We start from the raw sequence: 26,909 nt of genomic DNA on the forward strand, positions 1-26,909 counted from the left end.
ATATATATATATATATATATATATATATATATATATATATATATATATATATATATATATATATAACATTCATAATTATCATATTTTCCGGTGTATAAGGCGTACCCAAAAGTCTTCATTCTCTTCAAAAGATGACCCTGCGCCTTATAAGCAGGTGCGCCTTATATGTGAGGTATAATGTGTATGGTGTGCCTTATATTTGGAAAACTTTTATTGAAATACACGTTTAATTGGGGGTGAGCCTTATACTTTGGTGCGTGTTATATATGGGAAAAAAGTTTGAAAATACACCTTTCATTGGGGTGCGCCTTATATAGGAAAAAGTTTGAAAATACACCTATCATTGGGGGTGCGCCATATACTTTGTTGCGCTTATATATGGAAAACAGTTTGAAAATACACCTTTCATACTTTACTGTATATAAGGTGCGCCTTATACTTCGGTGCACCTTATATACAGTAAAGTCTCGTTATATCGATATCGGATATATCGATAGTCCCGGTTATATCGATACTACTTCTGCACGCACGGAGAAAATTACATGCAAACAGGGTTGGATATATCGATAGTCCCGGTTATATCGATATTTTTTCTGACTCCCTTGAATATCGATATAACGAGACTTTACTGTATGAGAAAAACTTCAAAAATGCACCTTTCATTGGGGATGTGCCTTATATATAATAACAAGTTTGAAAATACACCTTTCATTGGGGGTGCGCCTTAAACTTCGGTGCACCTTACATATGGGAAAAACTTCAGAAATACACCTTTCATTGGGGGTGCGCCTTATAGTCCGGTGCGCCTCATACACCTGAAAATACGGTACTTCAAACCGCCATTTGACCGAGAAGCTGTCCGCTAGCATCTTGCTAACACAAAATTCCACACAAAGGCCAACAAATGGCCTCTTCTGTGGAGGTGTTGCACCTATAATACTCACAGGCATATATTATTTATCCCCTGCGAAGAAAAACAAAAAGTATTACTCTATCTTACTGAGTCATCTGGTTCGGAAATTCTTCTTTTGTGCGCCTTATACACCGGAAAATAGGGTATATATCATCACCTTTAGTCCTACCCGTGAGACTCCAGTGAAATGTTTTTGACCACTTTGTTGAACTCGGACAGCACCTGTTGGCAGAAACGACACGATCTGACGTGAAATCGTGTGTTTTAAGTGAGCCCCAAAAAAACGTGAATTGGACAAACCAATCACCTGTGCGATAAGCGGTCGTCTGTTTTTCCTCTCGTGGAGACAAATGGCCGCCACAGAGTAGACGCTCTGGACTTGCCTCATGTCCCAGTCGTTCATGCGCTTGTCCACAAAGGCCTCCAGAGTCAGCTCCTCGTCTTCGTCATCAATATCGTGCCTCATGTCCATCTGCCGAGGCCATGATGTCATTGTTGGGATAAAATCAGGTCAATAGTGTAGTCAAGAGTTTAAATTTCAATTACCAAAAGTTGCGGCTCGCGATTTTCATCTGCTGGAGAGAGTCCGGACAGTATTTCTAACAGCACCTGTAGACGGAGAAAACACCATCAGAAAACCTTTATTCGTCCCACAATGGGGAAAGTTGCAATCCACAGCAGCAATTTAAAAGGGGGTGGGGTGGGGGAGGGGTGAAAGGATAGAAAAACAAGATATTCTAAGCATAGTAACATAAAAATGTAAAAGATAGAAAAACAAGATACAGGTAACGTCAGAGTTACGACCGAGTTCTGTTCCGACCAAACGGTCGTAAGTCGAAATGGTCGGAAGTCGAAATACATTCAAAATGTTGAATAGAGACTCGCAGGCTAAATGACGCAAACTCCCCCTCTAAAAATGTTAAAAATAGGGTCTGGAGAGTGTGGTCGTAAGTACGGGTGGTCGTAAGTCAGGCTGGTCGTAAGTCGGATGTTACCTCTATTCTAAGCATAGTAAAATAAGAATGTCACAGGCTTACATCAGCGTAACGATGGGTGCCAAAATACTTTTCAGTCTGAAGTTTTTGGAGTCTGAAGTGAGAATTATTTCCCGTTCTACCGATATTAAGGTTATGGAGTAGCCTAATTACTCTCCAGATTTATTAGGCGCTAACACTTTCCAGCTAGCTAGCTATCTATTAGCTTGCTGGCTGGTTGCCTGGCTATCTATTAGCTTGGTAGCTGGCAAGCTGGCTATCTATTAGCTGTCTGTTGGCTAGCTGGATGGCTGGCTAGCTAGCTAGCTGTCTGTCTGTGAGCTATCTATTAGCTAGCTGGGTAGTTTTTTATTCATTTGAGTTATTCCGGGTTGAGTGAACACTGGCGCGTGTGGCTGCCGCTGCTCACCCACAGAAAAACTTATCCTGTGACTGTAAAGTGACCATGAGAGTTTTGAGAGGCGCTTATAAATGAAATGTATTATTATTATTATTATTATTATTATTATTATTATTATTATTATTGAACGCTCTTGTGACAGGCAATGAGAACATGGGGGTACCTAGAACAGAGCTCTGAGGTACTCCAGGTTGCATTTGTCAAATATATAATCAAACTCTGAAGAAATCACGCTCTATGTTTGCCTATGAATCTACAACTCACCACCCCAAAGCTGAAGAGGTCCGATTTCGGCGTGATCTCCCCCCTCAAGGCCTCGGGTGCCATGTAAGCGCAGGTCCCGACGATCCTTTCCGTGATCGCGGTTGACGCGGTACCCTTAGCCGAGGCTCTCGTCAGGCCAAAGTCTGAGATTTTGGCCGTCAAATTTTCATCTAACAGGATATTTGCGCTGCGGAAGAAGAAAACGAGAACGTGAGTTTGCACGCGATATGTAGCATTGGTGACTGACGTGTTTTAAGCTCACATTTAACTCATTCATCACCATTTACAAATTTATTCGGGAATTGAAAATATGACGTAGAGCGCCATTCCTGAATTTTGTCAGGTTTTGTTTTTTTCTTGTTTGGGTGACGATAAAGCGCTGGCCATGGCCTCTGGCAATTTTTTTGCCTTTCCACAAGGAAGCAGCATTTACGCTTACGAGTCAACACCTTAAAGCTGAACCTGCAAAGTTTAGTGAGCACTTGATAAGTGCTGTAAATGTTTTTCATTTCACAGGATTTGTACAAATTCCATTCAATATCAGTTATCTAGCGAGCTACCAAGCTATCTATTTGCTATCTATTAGCTGTCTAGCTGCCGGGCTATCTATTAGCTATCTAGCTAGCTCTTGTGATTGACATTAGCCTTTTTTTATCTAGGCACGCTAGCAACTCTTCAGCCATTTGCAACTGGACGGGTCAGGAAGCATATTAGCTATCTCGCTAGCTATTAGAAATACAGCTAGCTAGCTATTTGAGTCAGGAAACATATTAGCTGTCGAGTTAGCTAGCTATCTATTAGCTATCTAGCTAGCTATTAGCTATACAGCTAGCTAGCTATTTGAGTCAGGAAACATATTAGCTGTCGAGTTAGCTAGCTATCTAGCATTCTATTAGCTAGCTATCTAGTAATCTATTAGCTAGGTAGCTAGCTTTCTATCTTTTTGAGTTATTCCGGGTTGACTGAACGCTGGTGCATGTGGCTGCCACTGCTCACCGACAGAAAACGTATCCTGTGACTGTAAAGTGACCTTGAGAGTTTTTAAAGATGCTTAGAAATGAATTATTATTATTATTATTATCTATTAGCTATCTAGGTACCTATCTAGCTAGCTATCCATTAGCTATCTATTAGCTAGCTATCTATTTGAGTTACACCCAGGTTGAATGAACGCTGCCACGTGTGGCTGCCGTTGCTCACCCACAGAAAAACGTATCCTGTGACTGTAAAGTGACATTGAGAGTTTCAAAAGGTGCTTAAATGAAATGTATTATTATTATTATTATTATTATTATTACTAAATACATTTAAAAACCTGAAAAACAGACGTTTATCTACCTTTTCACATCTCTGTGGACGTGATGGTTGCTATGCAAAAACTCCAAACCTCTTGCTGTGCCGACAGCTATCAAGCACCTCTGTCGCCAGGTCAGTGGAGGAGTACTTTCCTATTTGAAAAAAACAATTAACGTCAAAATGTAAAAAATAAGTGTGTATTGAGTGTATTTGGAGGTAAACAGCACTCACAAAGCAAGCTAGTCTGTCCAGCAAGGATCCATTAGCCATGAAAGCATACACCAAACACGGGTATTGTCCATCACTGGAGTAGCCCACCATGTCCACAAGATTCTCATGTTTTAATCTGCCCCAAAAAAAAGTATAGAAATTAGTCTAGATTGTTTTTCTAGAGCAGTTGTCCTCAACCAATGTTCGATCGAAGCCATGGGGATCGACGGAGCTCCAACCTAGGAGGGTAAGACCACTACTCAACATATTAAGACACGCCTGCTTGACCATCATTGGCTGCATATAATCACATGACATAGCTTGTCCAATCAGTGCTATGGAAAATGGAGTGACTGAGGATAAATAAAATGCGACTCAACATGAGTTACAACACGCCTACTTGGCCATCATTGGCTGAAGATGATCACATGACATTGCTTGTGGGAAATTTAGTTTGCTTCGTCAACATGTGACTGACGACGTCGTACATTTAAAAAAAAGTACACAGTAATACCTCGGCTTACGAACGCTTTAGCTAATGAACTTTTCGCCTTGCGAACATTAAATTCGCGAGAATATAATCTTGGAATCAGAACTCGTTTTCGGGAAACACACGGAGCGCCACAATGGCTGGCGGGCTGCTTTTCCACATTCACTTTTTTTGAGTGCACTCAGTATAGACGTGGTTTGTCGTCGAGTGTAGTACTTTTTTGGGACCAAAAACAGAAGGAGATCATCGAAAAAATCGTGTGCATTTGTGTGACTTTTCCAGTGTAAACGAAAAACAGCTAGCAGGGGACAGTGTGTGGGGGTATTATCGCCAAGAAAGAACGGCAGCTTCACTCGATTATCATCAAGAGGCAACGACATCAATGACCATCACAAAGGTAAATAAAACAACTTTATTCTACAGTACAGTTTATTAATTTAATTACAATACAATCACACATTTATTATACATAAAACAAAGTATATTTTGTATAGTTTTAAGGCTTATTTAAAAGAAAATGTTTTATTGGGGCTTGGGAACGGATTATTCTCATTTTTAATGGTTTCCTATGGGAAATTAATGTTTGGAAGACACACTTTTCGCCTTACACACACTTTCTGGGAACCGATTAAGTTCGTAAGCGGAGGTATCACTGTACTTATGCCTTTGAAATTGTATTTACTTTGTTTTTAATAAATGTGTTTTTTAAATGTTGAATTTGTAGAAAAATTTATATACAGTAAAGTCTCGTTATATCGATATCGGATATATCGATAGTCCCGGTTATATCGATACTATTTCTACGCACGCACAGAGAAAATTACATGCAAACAGGGTCGGATATATCGATAGTCCCGGTTATATCGATATTTTTTCGGACTCCCTTGAATATCGATATAACGAGACTTTACTGTAATTGTTTGGGTTTGGTAGCACTAAAAAAGCAAAGAACCGCTGTTCTAGATCCAGGAAGTGGCTTAGATACTCACAATGTCAATGTTTGAACCTCTTGGTTGAACTGAGTTTGTAGCTCATCGGGCGAGATGTCATCGATCTGCACAAACGCCAATCGTCACTATCACCAGCTTTGATTTGACATCAATATGACTCTTATTTTTAACTTGCCAGGTTGAGTTTTTTCACAGCCACTGGTTTATCCCGCAGGAAACCTTTAAAGACGGTCCCAAAGCCTCCTTCCCCGAGCCGGCGGCCGCCGTCGGATGTGGGACGCTCGTCAAAGTTTCCGGTGATTTCCATAAGCTCGTTGTAGGAGAAATTAGTGAAACCTAACCCGTCGTCCCAAAAAAAAAAAAAGTACAGCGATACCTTGGCTTACGAACTTAATTGGTTCCCAGACAGAGTGTGTAAGGCGAAAAGTGTCTATCCCCAAAATTAATTTTTCATTGGAAACCATTAAAATGAGAATAATCCGTTCCCAGGTCCCCATAAAACATAATTTTCTACTTTCTAATTTTCAAAGCCTACTACACAAAATATACCTTATTTTATGTAACTATAACTATATAATGAAGTCGTTTTATTTACCTTTGTGATGGTCGTTGATGGCTTGATGGAATGGAGTGGCCGTTTTCATCAGCATTAAACACTTGATGAGGAACGTAGCCTTCTTCTTTCACCATCTTGAGGAATGATCCCTTGTAGGAGCTTTCTCTGCGATAATTTTATCTAGTTCCTCATCAATTGTGTTCTGTTTAGCTGGGTTGATTTAGATTTTTGCATCAAGTGTACAGATGGCTTGTGTGGGTTATTTGTGGAGCCTGATTGATGGGATATTTTAACCTTGCAGTCTACACTCTGCCTTTGAACTATCAAAGTTGAAACTCTCGCTGTCGTCTTTAATGTTTAAACCACCTCCCCTCACTGCTGCGTTCTTGACCGATCACGTGGTTTTCACCGAAGACGGGGCGGGAAATAGAGGACCAAAACAAGGCGGCTGCCATTTTCTTGTTAGGAGAACGGGCTCGTTCGCGAAGGACACATCACTCATTGAGGCAGCTCCGTGTGTATCCTGAAAAAAGTTCGTATGCCAAGGTAAAATTTTCATAAATTTTTCATTCGTAAACCAAGCCAAGGGGTTCGTAAACCGAGGTATCACTATTTCTTTAATTATAATACCATAGCACATTTATTATACATAAAATAAGGTATATTTTTGCGAGACTAATAAAGGCAAATCCAATATTTTGTGTAGTTTTAAGGCTTAGAAAATTAGAAAGGAGAAAATTATGTTTTATGGGGACCTGCGAGCGGATTATTCTCATTTTAATGGTTTCCTATGGGAAATTAATTTTTGGGATACACACTTTTCACCTTACACACTCTGTCTGGGAACCAATTAAGTTCGTAAGCCAAGGTATCACTGTATTTGTTTTTCATGTCTTTATATGCCACATATCCAAGTTGATGCTATATTGCTTATTCACTGAGCTTCATATATGCTTCATGTCGTGTCCTTCACCAGTTTCGTCGCTTACGGCTCGAATTGATACAGAAGGACTTCTTTAATCGATTGCAAACGTTTATGCTTTCCTCTTCAGAACTATTTCAATCATATTCATAACTGGATGAGTAACAAGAAATCTTTTTTTGAATCATTGTTTTGATTCTGGAGCAAGGCAGTTTGTGAAGGAGTCTCCTGATGAGATCTCTCCAGTTTTGAGCTCATTAGTGGCAGTTTTTGGGCAACTTTAAGTCATTTTTATAGTATTTTTGCGTTTGATAAAAAATATCAGCCTGCGTGTTTTGGGTATTTTAGATGCTATAAAACGTTTTTTTTTTTTTAATGTCAGTAAGGAAACAACAAAATGATGTCGGCTGTCCTTTAATGTGTTGACTGTTTGACGATCATGATGTGATTTCTGACCCTGGTTGTTTGTCTCTGCGTGCCCTGTGATTTGGCTGCCAAACGGTTCAGGGTACCCCCCCGCCCCCAACTACATCGGATAAATGGACGGATGCATAAATGTATATAAAATAAATTAAATGTTCAACCTTGCGTCTGTTCCGTGTCGCCATTCTGCAACTGGACGACGGGAGCCTGTCGTTCATTAGCAACAGGCGCTAACGTTGTTCTCTTTGTCTCAGTCACAGTCCCGGTCGGCAAAGTCGGAGGTACGCAGGTGGGTTCTGCTGTGTGATAGACAAGTGGCGTCTCTATGGAGAACATCTCTTCTGTGGGCGTGTCATGTAAAGGAGGGGGAAAAAAAATCAAAGATTTTATTTTGAAAATGTCCCAAAAGCTAAATATGAGTATGATCGAAACAGCCTTTATATGGGATACCATATCATGTGATTTATTTCCGCCATTTTAGGACGTACCAGGTAACAGAACACTGGCGGCCGCCAGTAACTTGTGACTCTTTAGAATGTCCGCCAATTCTCCCACTGTAGCGTTGAAAGTGCCCCAATCACGCAGAAGTTCCACTGTGGGACTCTTCCCCTGACCGACAAGGCCTTCAAAACGCCTGCAAGCACACGTTGATTACCTGCAGGTCACCTACGTGAAAACCTTGTCTATAAATCTCAAATATTAAACCGCCAAAGTAAAGAAAGACAGTAAACAAAGACGAGATTGGGAATGGCTCTTCTTTTACAGCGCTGATTTTTTTTCAGTGAAAAAAACCTTCAGAATAAAACAAAAATGACCTTTTGTAAATGGCTGTAGCTTGATTGGTTCCCAGCGATTACGTCATACAATGACAGCAGGATATCACATGGATTGGCTGTGCATTTTATCAGCCCCGCCCAGCTCCCCCCTTTGTCTTATCGCGTTGTTGTTATTATTATTAAACTCTACTTGACGGATTTTCGTCTATCGTGGTTGGTCATGGTCCCCATTTACTGTGAAAAACGAGGGATTACTGTACACCGTTTTTGTCCATTTCAGTTCTATTTTAGAACAAAAATATCCTGGTTGACCAGTACATTTGATTGAAATGTGTACATTAAAAAACAATACAGCACATCCATAGTTTGTTTTTATTTTGTTATAATTAGTTATTTTGTGAAGCTCATTGTTTATTTTACTTCATGCTAGAATAGCTGTACAGTACTTTTATATAGGGATAAAGGATACCGTATATTATGATGGGCTCACAGTTCGACTGATGATATTGGAATAGGAAGGTAAATCGATCGATGGATTGATCGATCGATTGGGAAACGACAGCATACCTGACATGGTGCTGAGTGTAGCGCAAGTCGCCGTTGGACTTCCGGATTGAAACGATGACGTCCTTCCACCTGTCCTGCGGGTCTAAAAAATCGGCCACCTGACGAAGTACGCTGTAGGAGAGTTTACGAATATCGGTCGAACGACTCACCCCGTCGTTCATTGTGTCACAAAAGCAAGTTTGTGAGTATTAACGCCTAGCTACGACGACATGTTTTACAAGTGTGGTGGACGAGTGTGTTTTTTTCCAAAGTTGCGCAACTTCCTCAAACAAATGAAGGCGCCTCCTCCGTGTTTCTTCAACGCGGATATAACCACAATACGGCCATTAAAACGTCATTTTTTATGTTTTTGTTACACATAGACCATTTGAAAAGGGTGATATTATGAACACTGTTGTGTTGTGGGTGTTTTTGTCGAGTTTTGATGTTTTTTAACCCCATTTATTGAAAGTCATTGTATCACAGTGACATCTAGTGGATGCAATTGGGACTGCAATTGGTCCATTCGCCCGGAGGGGTCGCCATTAAAACTCAATCGTCCCCCAAGTCAATATGGAAGGTTAAAAATTAACCAAAACGCATAAAAGATGAAACCCCAAAGAAAACAAAAACACATGAAAGACGTAATAAAGATGTGCGAAACATTCATTGAACCCCCAATTTGAAAGTTTTAACTTTGTCGTGGGTGACAGTGCTAAATAAAAAAAAGCTCACTTGAAAAGGCATTAGTGGGTCACTATGTGTTGTGTTGTGGGTGTTTTTGACGAGTCTTTATGTTTTTTTTGTCTCATTGAATATTAGCTAACGTTGCGTGAACGCTGGCGCGTGTGACTGCCGCTGCTCACCCACAGCAAAACTTCTTCTGTGACTGTAAAATGACATTGAGAGTTTTGAAAGGCGCTTAGAAATCAAATGTATTATTATTAATATTATTACAGTAAAGTCTTGTTATATCGATATCGGATATATCGATAGTCCCGGTTATCTCCATACTATTTCTATGCACGCACGGAGAAAATTACATGCAAACATGGTCGGATATATCGATAGCCCCGGTTATATCGATATTTTTCGGCCTCCCTTGAATATCGATATAACGAGACTTTACTGTATTTGAAAGTCATTGTATCACAGTGACATCTAATGTATATAATTGGGACTGCATCCATCTATCCGGATGGGACGCCATTAAAACTCAATCGTCCCTCAAGTCAATGTGGAAGGTTAGAAACTCCCCAAAGAAAAAAAGATTGCCAAAAAGCATAAAAGATGAAACCCCAAGGAAAAAAAAAACACATGAAAGACGTAATTATGATGTGCGAAACATTCCTTCAAGGCCCAATTTGAAAGTTTTAACATTGTAGTGGGTGACACAGTACTCAATAAACAAAGCTCATTTGAAAAGGCATTAGTGGGTCTTTCAACTCGAAGTGACTGAATTCTCCTACTTTTAATATTCTTATTTTTTTTACATTCTCACAATCCACATGGTGTAAATTAAACGACATGAAAAGAAGACATCACGACATAATCTCCAATTAAGATATATTGCATGAGCGAGTATAATTATGGTCATTAGTGCGCTTTTGTTGTGTGTATCCTTATTTTTCTTTTGTAGCCGTCAACCTGGCTTTATGAGCTCATTCAACGTTCAGCTGGGAGTCATGAAAGATGTGTGTGTGTGTGTGTGTGTGTGTGTGTGTGTGTGTGTGTGTGTGTGTGTGTGTGTGTGTGTGTGTGTGTGTGTGTGTGTGTGTGTGTGTGTGTGTGTGTGTGTGAGTGTGTTTGTGTGTGTTTGTGTGTGTATGTGACTGTGCACTTACTGTCATATTTTTGAAAAAAAGCAAAGGCCTTCCAAAATGGCGTCATGTCATCAACCCAAATGTTCATTAACACAGGGGCTTCATTTCTAAATTACATTGGAGTAATTTATTTGATATTACCGGTATATTGAATATTGTCTAATATCATATTTTTTGCAGTTTTAATATTCACGCCTTGCTTGGTTAGAGGGGGAAAAAATGTCACTTTAACATTTCAAATTACACCCAAAAAAGGTCCCGAAACACTTTAAGGTTGAATACTAACACTGTATATTGATTTGTTTATTTTTTTTTACCTTAGGCACAAAAAAATAACAGTCACCCTTTACATAAAATGCTCATAATTGGATGGACAACCGACATCACTTTTTTGTTTCCTAACAGAAAAACGTTTGATAGCATCTAAAATACCCAAAACACGCAGTATGATATTTCTAGTCAAATGCAAAACACCAATAAAAATGACTTAAAGTGTCCAAAATCTGCAAAAAAAAATCAACCCGGAAGTGGCCAGTTTCAGAAGGTCAAGCCCCCTTGTTCGTGGCGTCACCCCAAGACGTCTTGCCTTGCTCGAGAATCAAAACAATGGCTTCAGATTCGGAGAAGATGCTTTCTTGTTACTCATCTAGTTATGAATATGATTCAAATAGTTCTGAAGAGGAAAGCATACATGTTTTCAATCGATTAAATAATTTATTCCGTGTCATTTTGAGGCAATAGGGGGCGGGGGAAATGTAGCACTAAAAAAGAGGCAGAAAATGGCGACAAAGCTCCGTGTAAGGAATTAATCAGCCCGTTTCCACAGGCTGATTAATTCCTTACACAGAGCTTTGTCGCCCTCTTCTGCCTCTTTTTGGTGCAACACGAAGTTTTCAGACCAAACAAGTACAGCAAAATGCATTGACGTGATGGAAGGACTGCTACAATGTGTCCTTTTTTCGGTCAGGGGCGTTCCTTCAGTGACGTAACGTGAGGACTCGTCCCCAACTAAAAAACAAGACTTCCGGAATATTCAGCGCGAGTCTTAAAACGTAAAATATCACTATATGCGGTGGAATCTTTGTAAAATACGCTCAGTAGAAGTCATTTGAAGCCATTTTACAAATTATGGACGCAACTTGTCCGGAGACATCGGTTGTCCTTTAAGGCCCTATTATAATAATAATAATTAATAATACATTTCATTTATAAGCGCCTTTCAAAACTCTCAAGGACACTTTACAGTCAACATATAATGTCATTTTAAACTCATTTAACAACATTGTCATACTATTAAAAAAAACAAAGGCCATTAGCTTAGCTTTAGCCTGGGCAAAAACACAGATTTGGTGAGTCAGACCCCCCCAAATGTGACTCGCGAATGTTGGGGCGAGTTGGGGGCTTTGTATTGTGAAATATCTTTTGTTAATCCTTAATCTGACATTTTCTGTATCATGTGTTGAGCAGTTAGCTCGTTTGTTAGCAACTGTCGTTAACTTCCGCCACTAGCGTTAGCAGAGCCGGAGCAACCCATTCATCGCTTTTCGATGTTTACCACCTTTGAATCACTTTTTTTCCCAGCTGGGGTGTCATTGCCTTTCCGGAAGGCTTGGAGGGTGGGTGGGTTAGCTTAGCGCAGTTAGCTGTGTATATCGTATGCCTTGTTTTATTAGCTAGTTTGAACCTTGGAATGATGGTAACAAGTTTCTTTTTCAAAGTTGATAGATGCGCAATTGTCTGTTGTCCTGTGTTACAGATGGAAAATACATCGAGTAAGAGTGGACAGAAATGTAAAAAAAAAAAATCTGTTGCATCTTGAAAACAAGGACAAATTGTGCCAGACTCGCTAAAATCAGCTTGGAGGAGCTAAACCTGAGGAGGCAAGTGATCTGAGTAAGTTATGTGACACCTTTGGAGACCATTACCGCCTTTGAAACTCTCATCAGGGCCAAAAGCATATTTTTGATGCTGATTTCTTTTTTCGCAGCACGTCCGTGTATTTTATTACTTATACATTATTTTGTAACTTTAAAAAGCGAATAAAGCCCATTATTTAAAAACACGATGTAGTTCCTCTTTTTACCTAAAGAGGACAGCAGCCCCTTCTCTTTGGGAGCAGCCGAACGAACACCAGAACAAAAACATAGAATACAATACAATACATCTGTATTTACATGAGCGATTTCACAATTGTTAAATTCCCCTGGCGATTAAATTGTGTTTTCCTTGAAGTGTTGCTCAAGGAAAGTACGAGAATGTTTTTTTTTTTTTTGGCAGCGTTCACAAATAGCTGTGGTTGGTTTATTATGAGGCACTATAGTTAGAAACCATGATTGTAATATTTCTCCTCTTTAGTTGTTGCACATCAGTAAAGAACTTCAACTTTAATTTATAGATCACTTCAAAACAAGCAGTTGTATTTGAAAAAATATCATGTGACTGTAAAGTGTCCTTGAGAGTTTTGAACGGTGCTTATAAATGAAATGTATTATTACTACATATAGCTATCTAGATGGCTAACTATCAAGCTAGCTAGCTATTAGCGATCTATTAGCTAGCTAACTAGCTTTTCTATATATTTGAGTTACTGCCGGGTTTGGTGAACGCTGGTGCGTGTGGCTGCTCACCCACAGAAAAACGTATCCTGTGACTGTCATGTTACCTTGGGAGTTTTGAAAGGCGCTTATAAATGAAATTTATTATGATTATAATTACATATATATGTATATATTTATACATATATAGCTATTTGGCTATTTAGCTGGCTGGCTTGATAGATAGCTGGCTATCTATTAGCTATCTAGCTAGATTTCTATCTATTTGAGTTACTTGGCGCGTGTGGCTGCCGCTGCTCACCCATAGAAAAACTCATCCTGTGACTCTAAAGTGACCTTGAGAGTTTTGTAAGCCGCTTAGAAATCAAATGGATTATTATTATTATTATTATTATTATTTAGGAATTAACTGTTTTTATTATGGTTTCTAACAGTGTATTGAATGTTTATGGAGTCCTAAAACTCAATATTCTGTGGGTTTTGTATTTCAGTGACAATGACAAAAACCCTGGCACTGGAGTGGACACATTTTTGCATTTCGTCTGGCAGCGAATATGTTAATTTCGTCCATAAAAGGTACAAGTGTACTTTCGAAATTCTTGCTTTCATGTTGTGCCATCTTCCGATTTGTGTCTTTGTGCGAATGAATCAAGAAAAAAATCCGAACAACAGACCGTACAAGTCGCACAACGCACGGCCAAACGGAGCCAAGAGTCCCCTTCCCCCTCCTCGTGCAAAATCGTCTTTCTAACCGTGTCCCAGCTGCGTCGGTGAACGGGTCCAAAACACTCTGAGCTCAATGTTTCATTGTGACTGGAAGGCAGCCCGCTTCCTAAATGAGGGGGCCCAAGAAAACGAATGGTCGCCTTGTTGTCAGCGCCATATTAGGATTGTAAATGATTCCATGTTAGCTAGATTCTTGTCAGTTTGTATTCCACACGCCAGTAACATTATACGCTTTGTTACACTGGAAAATAGAGGAAAGGGGCAGGTTAGGGGATTCGAGGAGGGGGATTAAAGAGCAGATTAAGTTCTTCTGGCTGCTTTTAGTTTGGTGAAAAGATCTGGACGAGTTTTGCTAATGAAACTTCTCCAAAGTCATTTGTTTACATGATAGATTTACTTTCGACCCCCGTCGAACGGTTCCCTTAATGGCTTGCGGGGTGCAGACTGGTTGCCGGCCAACTGGAGGGCGCATAGCGTGTACACAAACTTCGGAGTCGTCAATGAACCTAGCATGTTTTTTTGGAATGTAGGAGTTCTCTGAAAAACAATGATTTGAACCCCGAACGTCCCAACTGTGAGGCAAGGAATGCTCATTCCACTCTTGCATGGTGCCTCACTGCATTGTACTTTTACCGTTGTTTGTCCAACCGCCATTTTAATTGCATGGCGGTGTCTCGCCGGGTGCCATTTTAGTATTTTTACTCTCACCCTGTCACAACTGGTGTGCGGTTTGGGCCAAAATCTGTAAATGGAAAAGCTTTTGGATTTTATTAGTCTCACAGCGGAGACGTTTTCATTTCACAGCAGCAAAGTTATGAAAGGAAAGGAAAGAAAGAAGTAGAAAAACAAAATACAGGAGCTGCTGGAACGGCAGCCACTCTCGCGACGCCATCTTGAAGTCAACAGTCCTTTATCAATGTCCAGTGATACCTTGGTTTATGAACGCTTTAGCTAACAAACCTTTCGCTTTATGAACATTAAATCCGCGAGAATACAATCTTGGCTTATAATTCTTTCATTACAATACAATAGCACATTTATGATATGATTATATTATGATTATATTATTATTATTATTATTATGATGATGATTATTATTATTAGTGGTAGTGGTCTTAGTAGTAATAGTATTATAAAAGGCAAATGCTGCCTCCTAGTGGAAGGGAAAAACATAACATACAAATGTCTTTTCGTAAAAACACGCTACGGCCACATGGGTCCTCCTTGGGGGGGATGGGGGGGGGGGGGGGGGGCTCAAGTTGACAAATTGGGGCGTTTCGGACACATGCCAGAGTTAAGTGATTGAGATCGAGCGAGCGGGAGATGGACGCCGTGCTTTTTATGGCTCATATATTTTAAGTGTGATGGAAGGAAACAGCTTGAATGTGTTTTTTTTTTGTTTGTTTTTTTTTACAGAGAGCGGCAGGGGGTGTATTTAGAAGGCAAACATGAACATGTGATGGTTGGCGGCAATGATTGTTGTTGCCGTCGCTTTGGGCTGTTATTATATTGCTGAGATGGTCAACAATGGGTCAGGGGGGGGAAAGATGCTGAAAAGGGGGGACGCCGGGGAGGCGATTGTGACTTAGCGTGCGGTATGTGGGTTTTAATCAGAAGGTTGATCTTGTTGGGTTAGACTCCAAAAAACAAACGTGCAAAATATGGAACAGTTCAAGTACAGTAGAAACTGTAATACTGAAAACACTTGGCGCTTGGTTGCCCCCCCCCTCCCTTCATTCCAAATACAGTGATACCTTGGCTTACGAAATTAATTGGTTCCCAGACACAGTGTGTAAGGCGAACGATGTGTATCCCAAAAACTAATTTCCCATAGGATACCATTAAAATGAGAATAATCCGTTCCCAGGTCCCCATAAAACATAATTTTCTACTTTCTAAGCCTTAAAAATACACAAAATATACCTTATTTTATGTATAATAAAAGTGCTATGGTATTATAATTAAAGAAATAAACTGTACAGTATAATAAAGTCATTTTATTTACCTTTTTGATGGTCGCTGATGGCTTGATGGAATGGAGTGGCCGGTTTCATCAGCATTAAACACTTCTTCTTTCACCATCTTGATCCCTTGTAAGTGCTTTCTCTGCGATAATTTTACCTTGTTCCTCATCAATTTTCTTCTGTTTAGCTGGGTTGATAGCTTTTTCCATCAAGTGTACAGATGGCTTGTGCGGGTTATTTGTGGAGCCTGACTGATGGGAATTTTAACCTTGCAGTCTACACTCTGGCTTTGAATTATCAAAGTTGAAACGAGTCTAAATATCACTGTTTTCTATCCATTTTTCTCTCTCTCTCTCTCTCTCTCTCTCTCTCTCTCTCTCTCTCTCTCTCTCTCTCTCTCTCTCTCTCTCTCTCTCTCTCTCTCTCTCTCTCTCTCTCTCTCTCTCTCTCTCTGTGTTGTCTACCTGTCTCATGTTTAAACCAGCTCCCCTCACTGCTGCGTTCTTGACCAATCACGTGGCTTTAACCGAAGACTGGGGGCGGGGAATAGAGTGAAAAAAAAGGTTGGCTGCCATTTTCTTTTTGGAGAAAGGCCTCACTCTCTCTCTGTCTGTATACCCCTTTAGTGTCCCTGTACCAGTATGCTAAGTCGACCATTGCTACGTGGCTAAGGGTGTTTCTGTGTCGTCTAAGAAACGGTCTCAGGCAATAGAATAGTTTGCAAAACTTCTGTTGATTTGGATTAACGAAAAGCAGCTAGCAAGGGACAGTGTGAGTGAGGGTATTATCACCGAGAAAGCAGGGCAATTTCACTCGGATATCATAAAGAGGCAACCACATCAACGACCATCACAAAGGTAAATAATACGACTTTATTATACTGTACCGTTTATTCCTTTAATTACAATACAATAACACATTTACTATACATAAAATAAGGTATATTTTGTGTAGTTTTAAGACGTATTTAGTAGAAAATTATGTTTTATGGGGTCCTGGGAATTCTAATTTTTAATGATTTCTTATGGGAAATAAATATTTGGCAGACGAACTTTTCGCCTTACATTTTCTTGGAACCGATTAAGTTCATAAGCAGGTATCACTGTATGTCGTAATAATACATGCGTGAAGGAAGCTAACGTACAAGTTAGCCATTAGCGAGCAGCTTAAGCTAACAACTAGCCTGATCGCCATAAGCATTAATAGATTCATATCTGGCCCGCCACGTCATTTGTTTCGGCCCGTGAAAGCAAATCAAGCATGTCAAGTGCCATGATGCTTGCTAAAGGCCGAACCTAAATTTCAAATTGGCGTACATAAACCACAATTACAGCCATTATTCATGATTTATGATTTGAAAACGAGTCATTCATCAATTTATGCGATATGTATGTCATATGTGGAGTAGATGAAACATTCTAATGGCTTCCCCAAATTCATAACGGCTTTCGAGAGGAAATCGTCACGACAATGTGGCCCGCGACTGAAAAATGACTTTGACAGCCTTGCACTCGAACCATATGCTCAAGAGGACATAAATTGAAAACAAATTGCGCACGGCTGATGTAGCAATATTGTTCATCATTTAAAGGGCAATCGACACCATTTTTGTTTCTTTCCTAACTGACATCAGAAAAACGTTTTATAGCATCTAAAATACTCAAAACACGCAGGCTGATATTTTTAGGCAAATGCAAAACACCAATAAAAATGACTTAAAGTGTCCCAAAACTACAGTAAAGTCTCGTTATATCGATATTCAAGGGAGTCCGAAAAAATATCGATATAACCGGGACTATCGATATATCCGACCCTGTTTGCATGTAATTTTCTCCGTGCGTGCATAGAAATAGTATCGATATAACCGGGACTATCGATATATCCGATATCGATATAACGAGACTTTACTGTACTTGAAAATGAACCCGGAAATGGCCAGTTTCAGAAGGTCCCGCCCCCTGTTCGTGACGTCACGATTCGGAGAAGATGCTTGTTACTCATCCAGTTATGAATATGATTCAAATAGTTCTGAAGAGGAAAGCATACATGTTTTTGCAATCGATTAAAGAAGTACTTGCGTATCAATTCGAGGCGTCAATAACAGCAATGTAGCACCCAGACAATGCAGAAGATGGCGCCCAAGCTCCGTTGGAAATGGGCTGATTTGTCTGCTGGGAATTTGCGTCAACTAATATCAAATAGTAGTGTTGGTGCAACACACAACGATTCACCATCGCGTTATTTATGTCTTTTCCTTCTAATTTCGCCATCAACACGAAGTTTTCAGACCAAACAAAGTACCCAAAATGCATTGTGTGTCACTTTCTCGGTCAGGTGTGTTTCTTCCGTGACGTCACGTTAGGAATCGTCACCAACTCGAAAACAAGACTTCCTGAATATTCAGCGCGAGTCTTAAAAAGTAAAATATAGCTATATGCCGTGGAATCTTTGTAAAATACGCTCAGTAGACGTCATCTGAAGTGATTTTACAAATTATGGACACAACTTGTCTGGAGGCGTCGGTTGTCCTTTAAAGAGGGAAAAGAAGCAAGCGAAAAGGACAATGTGCGTCCTTGCAAGACTGTTGGACAAACTTGTGTATTTTGGACATACAATTTGAAATATTGTTAAACCGGAGTATGATCTGACACGATCGTTGGCACGTGTCTGTTCAACAAAAATCATCCTGGAAAATGAACCAATGAAAATCAGGCAGTTTTTCCCGAACTGCGGTTCTACTCAAATATGTTTTTTGATTAAAAAACAAAGTCAATGATAGCACTTGTCAGCTGTTGGCAAAGTTCCCACCCCTTCTGTCTCCCCTCAGGCTTTAAATCTTACTCGTCTGTGCAAATTGCCTGACGAAGCTCATTACTTTCTTAATGGGACCCCATCCAACGTGTTTTATGATTCCGCAACGCAGACACCAAAGGCCTTGGGGGGGCCGACGGGCCTGCGTGCCATGCGAGGAAGGGCCACGACGGACACCTGCGACGGTGACGTGTCCGCCCAAAATCTCATCATGCACAAACTGTTAAAAAAAAACAGGAATAATGGTTGTTTACGTTTTCAATATACAGTAAAGTCTCGTTATATCGATATCGGATATATCGATAGTCCCGGTTATATCAATACTATTTCTATGCACGCACGGAGAAAATTACATGCAAACAGGGTCGGATATATCGATAGTCCCGGTTATATCGATATTTTTTCGGACTCCCTTGAATATCGATATAACGAGACTTTACTGTATTTGACTCTTTAACTGATTCACCGCCATTCCCGAATTGAAAGGCATCACGTAGAGCGGCATTCCCTAATTTGTTCGGGTTTTAGTTTTTCTTTCGGGGGGTGCCGATAAAGCGCTGGTCAGACAATTGTCTTTTTTGGGCCGGCCACCTGCAGTTGGGACCACAGTTGGGACACCCACACCCGCCCATCTCTCCATTCTGGCAGTGAATTAGTTAATAAATAAATAAATAAATAAATAAATAAATACATAAACAAGAGAGAAACAAATAAACACATGAATAAATACATGAATGAATGAATGAAAAAATAAATAAATAACGTTCCTGTATACAAGTCGAACTATATATTTTTTTGTAGCTTAGCTAGCAATCTAGCTCGCTAACTACCTAGCTACCTAGCTGGATGGATGGATAGCTTGATACAGTAACTATATAGTGAGCTAAATACAGTAACAAGACAGAAAGCTAGATACAGGTACAGTAATTAGATGGCTAGCTTGATAGCTGGCTAGCTAGATAGCTGATAGCTGGCTAGCTAGATAGCCAGATAGCTGATAGTTAGCCAGATGGCTGATAGTTAGCCAGATAGCTGATAGCTGATCGTTAGCTAAATAGCTGATAGCTGGCTAGCTATATAGCTGATAGCTGGCTAGCTAGATAACTGATAGCTGGCTAGCTAGATAGCCTATAGCTGGCATGCTAGATAGCTGATAGCTAGATAGCTGATAGCTGGCTAGCTAGGTAGCTTATAGCTGGCTAGCTATATAGCCGATAGCTGATAGCTGGCACGCTAGATAGCTGATAGCTAGCTAGCTGGCTAGCTAGATAGCTCATAGCTGGCTAGCTCGATCGCTGGCTAGCTCGATCGCTGATAGCTAGCTATCTAGATAGCTGATAGCTAGCTAGCTAGATATCTGATAGCTCGCAAGATAGAAAGCTACATAGCTTATGCAAGTTAAATACGATTTTACACAATGGCTGCAGCATGTGGCAATGCTACTTTCAAGGTCAATACACTTGCTTTATGTGATTTATTGTGTATATTTTTCATTTGTTACACTAATCATAAGCGGGAGTTGCAAAGTTACAAACACACACGTGCAGTCTCGCCGGATCTTAATCATGACCAAGTTAGCAGTGATTGCAGATCTCGCCCGCGCAATTTGCAGGCCCGATTCGTTGCGATGAAGCAACCTGACAAGTCGACAGATTCCCCCCGAAAAAAACTGCGTGTTAGCGCCATTCCTGCGCCGCAAACCTCCGGCATCAAAGGCGAGGGAGGAGAAGGGGATGCCAGATAATAACGGAAAGTGTTTTGACATCCAGCTTTAAGTCATTATTGCATTTCGATAACCGGGGGAATTCCATCCCATGCGGGCTAAAACAAATAAAGAAAAAGGAGATTGCAAACGAATTCCGGCAACAGCGCCGAGTGCCGTATTGGCCTCGGGCACGCTTGGCTTATATCACGGACGTAATCACAAAACGGAACAATGGAAACAGGCGCGTCAAGTGCGAGCGTGGAGCCTTGCGGCCTCCCTCCGGGGGGGGGTCAACGTTGGGGCACCCGAGTCCGAAAAGTTGAGTGTACACACTGTACGTGACATGGCGTCTTGTTTTTTTTTTTGATGATTTTGCGCGAGGAGGAGCAAACGCGCGGTTTCTCCTCCACACCAGACAGACTGTGACTGAACTTGTTCGACATCCTGTTGCGTTCTCTAATTTGAAATAAAGGTAACATGTAATCAGACTTGCTTGTTTTTCCCCCGAAAAGAAGTCCAAGCGGAATTCGAGAGAAATCCGTGGCTCCGTGGATTGCGTTCGAAAAACAAAATTGCAGCGTGTCGTTAAAAAGAAAAAAAAATTTGAAAAAAAGCGACAAATGTGCTTGGTAGCTCTTTTTGTTTAAAGGACAACCGACGTCTCCGGACAAGTTGTGTCCATAATTTGTAAAATGGCTTCAAATGACTTCTACTGAGTGTATTTTACAAAGATTCCACGGCATATAGCTATATTTTACGTTTTAAGACTCGCGCTGAACATTCAGGAAGTCTTATTTTTGAGTTGGTGACGAGTCCGTACGTGACGTCTGAAAAGGACCGCCTCCTCAACGTAAAAAAGATGCATTGCAGCTTCTTTCCATCACGTCAATGTATTTTGCTGTACTGTTTTTTTTTTTTGAAAACCATGTCTTACACCCAAAAGCCACCAGCAGAGGGAGGCAAACTCCATGGAAGGAATATATCAGCCTGTGGAAGCGGGCTGATTCATTCCTCACCGGAGCTGGTCGCCATTTCGTGCCTCTTTTTTTTGTGAGAGATTGTGCCCCAATGTTGCCTCAAAATGGCCCAAATAAATTCTTTAATCGATTGCAAACATGTATGCTTTGCTCATCAGGACTATTTGAATCATATTCATACCTGGATGTGTAACAAGAAAGCATATTCTCCGAATCTGAAGCCATTGTTTTGATTCACAAGCAATGCAAGACGTCAAGTCATTTTTATTGGTGTTTTGCATTTGACTAAAAATATCATACTGCATGTTTTGGGTATTTTAGATGCTATAAAATGTTTTTCTGGTGTCAGTTAAGAAACAAAAAAATGGTGTCAGTTGTCCTTTAAAGGAAAATGTATTTTTACACCGTAGCTATTCAATTATCACTTAAAGGACAACCGACGTCTCCGGACATTTTTGTGTCCATAATTTGTAAAATGTCTTCAAATGACTTCTACTGAGCGTATTTTAATAGGATTCCACCGCATATAGCTAGATTTTACGTTTTAAGACTCGCGCTGAATATTCCGGAAGTCTTGTTTTTGAGTTGGTGACGAGTCTTTACGTTACGTCACTGAAGGAACGCCCCTGACCGAAAAAAAAGGACACATAGTAGCAGTCCTTCCATCACGTCAATGCATTTTGCTGTACTTTGTTTGGCCTGAAAACTTCATGTAGCACCAAAAAGAGGCAGAAGAGGGCGACAAAGCTCCGTGTAAGGAATAAATCAGCCTGTGGAAACGCGCCGATTAATTCCTTACACGGAGCTCTGCCACCACTTTCTGCCTCTTTTTGGTGCTAAATTTCCCGCCCCCAGATACCTCAAAATGGCACGGAATAAATTCTTTAATCAATTGCAAACATGTATGCTTTCCTCTTCAGAACTATTTGAATCATTCATAACTGGATGAGTAACAAGAAAGCATCTTCTCCGAATCTGAAGCCATTGTTTTAATTCTCCAGCAAGGCAAGACGTCTTGGCGTGACGTCACGAACAAGGGGGGCGGGACCTTCTGAAACTGGCCATTTCCTGTTTCATTTTGAAGTCGTTTTTGGACACTTTAAGTCATGTTTATTGGTGTTTTGCATTTGACTAAAAATATCATCCTGCGTGTTTTGGGTATTTTACATGCTATAAAAAAACGTTAGTTAGGAAATTAAAAATGGTGTCGGTTGTCCTTTAATGTTCGTAAAGCGAAAAGTTTGTGAGCTAAAGCGTTCGTAAGCCGAGGTATCACTTTACTGGAGAGGACTGAGGTTTGCGATTCGGTGTTGTCGCAAATACTGTTTGAATGGAGTGATTTGTCGTTTTTTTTTTTTACATTTACTTCCCCAACATTTGGCAGCTGTAGTGTGAACTCTTTGAGTAGCCATTGCTGCTTTTAGCCCCTCCCAGACCCCCTTCTTTTAATGACTCTAAAACACTCCGACCTTGCGACCCCTTTCCCCCTCTTCGCCATCCCTGCCTACTGCGCTTGCATCAACAAGGTTACTGAGGGGATTGAAGAATGTGGAGTGAAGTGGACGCGACACCCTAAACGTAGCACAAAGATGTGTTTGCTGAGAAGGCAGCCCGCAAACTGAAAGCTAATCTACAGCGGAGCGACCAAAAAAAAAAAAACCCGCAATTTCAACAAAGTATACCCACCACCCCCGCACACACACACACACACACACACACACACACACACACACACACACACACACACACACGTCAACTGTTTGTGTGTCTGGAAGCCATCAGTCTAGTGTCAATCCATTTTAACGATGAGTTGTTGCAGTCTTGTCCGAATGCTTCATCAATCACATTTTAAAAAACAGCGTGGGATTATTTTCTGACTTTTGGGTATTAAAAATGTAGATGATCGAAATCCACCCAATGGACACTTCATTAGCTAGGTACAATGAATTACAAGATTACAATGAGTGGTATATTTGAAAACTTTGGGCGCACCGCCTTAAAATTCTTCGTCCATGAAGAGCGTATCGGATGATAAAACGCTTTTGAGAAAGTTTAATGCTTTTGGATGCCCCTTATAGTGCGGAAAATACGGTATGTGTGGGTGTGTGTGTGTGTACATGGATGGATGGGTTCCTAGTTAGCTTAGCTAGCTAGCTAGATAATTAATTAGCTACCTAGCTTTTGTGCTACCGTGCTAGTTAGTTAGATAGCTAGATAACTACCTAGCTACCAAGCTACATAGCTACCGCACTTAATGGATGGATGGACTCCTAGCTAGCTAGCTATCTAACTAAGCTAGCTTGCTAACTAACTAGCTACCAAGCTACTGTGCTACATCGCTTTCGAGCTACTGAGATGGATGGATGGATGAATGGATTGATAGCTAGTTTGGCTAGCAATTTCATCAATTTCAGTTTTTGAATGGCAGTAAATGAGTTATTTAATAATGTTTTATTTATTTATTCATTTATTTTTTAGCGTGGATCAATTGCAATCGATCTAAAACATGTTGCATTTATTTATTGTTCTATCTAGCTATCTAGCTACTGACCTGGATGGATGGATTGGTAGCTAGCTTAGTTAGATAGGTAGCTAGCTAACTACCTAGCTACCAAGCTACATAGCTTCCGCGCTTAATGGATGGATGGACTCCTACCTAGCTTGCTATCTTAGCTAGCTAGCTAACTACTTAGCTACCAAGCTACTGTGTTACATAGCTACCTAGCCACCGAGATGAATGGATGGATTGCTAGCTAGTTTGTCTCGCAATCCATCCATTTCAATTTGGCAGTGAATGAGTTAATTTAAAAAAAAGTGTTTATTTTTTTTTGCGTGGATCAATTGCAATCGATCTAAAACATGTTGCATTTATTGTCCTCTACAAAAAGTCATTTGATGTCATCCGTTGCATTTTTTAGCGATATTGTAGTCATTGCAACAACAACTTCAGTTATCTGGAAATGATGTCACGTTCATTTCTCTGCGCATAAACCTTCAGATTCCCGCGCCATGATATTTCGGTCAAAGGGTAAGAGTTATTTTTAGTTGTATAACACTTCCATTCCAATTTTTTTTACTTATGTGACAGTAAAGAATGCTAAAATGCTATCTATTCCAGCGCTTGTTCAGTTTATAAAATGTTTTATGATGGCGATAATACTCTCTAGTTTTGAAATGATAACAATTTGAAACTCGGCCAAGATCAACTGATTGTGTTCCACATCGGAGGTTCTTTCCTCTTGTAAAGGCAATCTCTTACCACGACGGATGACACAATCCAGCTGCAAAAGTGCTGTTTCGAATACCCAGCAGGGCTTCGGAACTTGATTGAAATCAAAATGGACTTTCTTTCTCTCATAAATGCACTTGGCCAAGAAGTAAAAGAAGAAGAATAGTGGGGGTTAAAATCAAGCCTCTCTGGATTTTTTTGGACATCATTTTGGTGCCAGAAGACCACTTAGTTAATCAACTTCGGAGCTGTTTGCTAGCCGGATATTTCCGCGTGTTAAAGGACAACCGAAACCATTTTTTTTGTTTCCTAACTGACAGAAAAAAACGTTTTAAAGCATCGAAAATACCCAAAACACGTAGACTGATATTTTTAGTCAAATGCAAAACTTCAATAAAAACGAGTTAGTGTCCCAAAACTACTTCAAAATGAGCCAGGAAATGGCAAGTTTCAGAAAGTCCCGCCCCCTTGTTCGTGACGTCACACCAGGACGTCTTGCCTTGCTGTAGAATCAAAACAATGCCTTCATATTTGGAGATGTTTTCTTGTTCCTCATCCAGTTATGAATATGATTCAAAGAGTTCTGAAGAGGAAAGCATAAATGTTTGCAATCGATGAAAGAAGTCCTTCCAGATCAATTCGCGCCGTCAGGACTCCAATGTAGCGTCACAGAAAATGCACAAGATGGCGCCCAAGGTCCATTGGAAATGGGCTGATTTGTCTGCTGGGAATTTGTGTCAACTAGTATCACATAGTAGTCTTGGTACTACACACAACGATTCACCATCGAGTTATTTATGTTTTTTCCTTCTAATTTCGCCATCAACACCAAGTTTTCAGACCAAACAAAGTACCCAAAATGCATTGTGTGTCACTTTCTCAGTCAGGGGCGTTCCAGACATGACGTCACGTCAGGCATCGTCATCGACTCGAAAACAAGACTTCCCGAATATTCAGCGCAAGTCTTAAAATGTAAAATATAGCTATATGCGGTGGAATCTTTGTAAAATACGCCCAGTAGAAGTCATTTGAAGTGATTTTTCAAAATATGGACACAACTTGTCCGGTGGCGTCGGTTGTCCTTCAAAGGTACCTTTCCCAAAAGCCATCGACACCTTCTTTAACTCATTCGCTGCCATTCACGAATTTATTCGGGAATTGAAAAAAATGACGTAGAGAGTCATTCCCAAATTGTGTGGGTTTTTTTTCATGCTTGGGTACCGATAAAGTGCTGGTTTAGTCCTCTGGCAATTTTTCCGTTCCACAAGGGGGCAGCATTTCCCTTTTTCCATGTTAGCGCTTTGTTCCAGCTTCAGCTGTTGTTAAAGTGCGATATCAACCAATACTTATGTATTAAATTGTATTTTGGACAGCTGCCCTCATTTCAAGCTCATATAACTCCAGACCCCATATCATTTAGGAATTAACTCTTTTTTTCCTGATGAAAGAAGAGAGTCTCAGGTTTCTTACGCTGCATTGAATGTTTATGTAGTCCTAAAACTCAATATTCCGTGGGTCCTGGAATTCGAGTGACGATGACAAAAACCCTGGCACTGGAGTGGACACATTTTTGCACATCGTCTGGCAATGAATGAGTTAAGCAAAGCAACAATCCGTCTTTTTGGTCACCTGCAGTTGGGGACCCCCACCCACCATGCACCCCCCCCCACCCTGTCTGACATCAGCAAGGCCCCCGCATCCCTGGGAAGTTGAGCATGTGAGTTTCCCCAGGTCATTAGGGGGAGTCGGGGCTGCGGGGAGGGAGGCTTGAAAAGACTGTCACCAGGAAGGAGATAAGCCGCGAGGGGCGCAGTAATAAGGCCCCCGAATAATAGCCCCTCTGTAGCAGACCACTGAGGACACAGACCCGGGGGATTAAAGGGAACCTGAAAAGGAGAAAGTCAATGGACACCCACAAAAAAAAAAAAAAAGAATCGGAGTGCTTGTGAATAATGGCGGGGGTTGAGGTGAATTATCAGCATTCTGGTTCGGGGGGTAGGGGGGGGGGGGTCCTTCGTTGGGCATCAAGGTTTCATGTTTAAGCGGTTCAACATAGAAACTTGCCCATGGTGGCATTTCGTAATCTCCACTGAGAGCATCTGCTTTTAAAATGTACTACACACAAGGTGACAATATGTACAAAAATTGAACAGGTCATTCCAAATGTTTTTTTTTTTTTTTTTGTGGGACAGTGATGACGAACGCGGACTTATTGAGAAAAAAAAAAAAAAACTTCTTATCCCGTGACTGTAAAGTACGGAAAAGCATTAGGGCCTGGTTGAAATATATATATATATAAATATATTTTTAGAGATGCGGTATTATTCTAAGAAAGAAAACGCGCAAATTTGCTCGATTTAAAGTCACAAATTTGCTCG

The 26,909-nt window shown here is 40.5% G+C and overlaps 1 protein-coding gene and 1 long non-coding RNA gene across 4 annotated transcripts in view; one reads left to right on the forward strand and one right to left on the reverse strand.

The window, feature by feature from the left end:
- Positions 1 to 51: 51 nt before the first annotated feature.
- irak4 (interleukin-1 receptor-associated kinase 4) lies at positions 52 to 9,016 on the reverse strand. 3 transcript variants are annotated; one of them, XR_016114910.1, is made up of 12 exons: positions 8,763 to 9,015; positions 7,908 to 8,053; positions 7,581 to 7,760; positions 5,694 to 5,854; positions 5,558 to 5,622; positions 4,100 to 4,214; positions 3,911 to 4,020; positions 2,573 to 2,759; positions 1,460 to 1,522; positions 1,221 to 1,385; positions 706 to 1,135; positions 52 to 402 (listed from the first exon to the last, which is right to left on the reverse strand). XR_016114910.1 is itself a non-coding variant. In XM_088995810.1 (12 exons), exons 1-11 carry the CDS (start codon positions 8,921 to 8,923, stop codon positions 1,079 to 1,081), a joined length of 1,410 nt encoding a protein of 469 aa, XP_088851936.1. In that variant the 5' UTR covers positions 8,924 to 9,016; the 3' UTR covers positions 52 to 964; positions 1,071 to 1,078. The 3 variants fall into 3 exon arrangements, 2 of the variants coding, with proteins under 2 accessions (XP_088851936.1, XP_088851935.1); XM_088995810.1 differs by having other exon boundaries at positions 52 to 964; positions 1,071 to 1,135; positions 8,763 to 9,016; XM_088995809.1 differs by having other exon boundaries at positions 52 to 1,135.
- Positions 8,804 to 26,909, forward strand: part of LOC148897526 (uncharacterized) — a 38,472-nt gene continuing 20,366 nt past the window's right edge. The window contains exons 1-3 of the long non-coding RNA XR_016114911.1: positions 8,804 to 8,943; positions 12,321 to 12,457; positions 13,611 to 13,695. This is a non-coding gene — a long non-coding RNA (uncharacterized LOC148897526). The remainder of the gene's footprint in view (positions 8,944 to 12,320; positions 12,458 to 13,610; positions 13,696 to 26,909) is intronic.

Source organism: Hippocampus bargibanti, linkage group LG05, assembly GCF_051943395.1.
Source record: "Hippocampus bargibanti isolate YZ-2025 linkage group LG05, ASM5194339v1, whole genome shotgun sequence".
NCBI classification, from domain to species: Eukaryota; Metazoa; Chordata; class Actinopteri; order Syngnathiformes; family Syngnathidae; genus Hippocampus; species Hippocampus bargibanti.

Excerpts from the sequence above, each read along its gene's own strand:
- irak4 (XM_088995810.1), bottom strand. The coding sequence starts at position 8,923 with ATGAACGACGGGGTGAGTCGTTCGACCGATATTCGTAAACTCTCCTAC. Across the intron at positions 4,021-4,099 it reads TGGACAGACTAGCTTGCTTT|GAAAGTACTCCTCCACTGAC; the intron begins GTGAGTGCTGTT and ends TTTTTCAAATAG. Across the intron at positions 1,136-1,220 it reads GACGACCGCTTATCGCACAG|GTGCTGTCCGAGTTCAACAA; the intron begins GTGATTGGTTTG and ends TTCTGCCAACAG.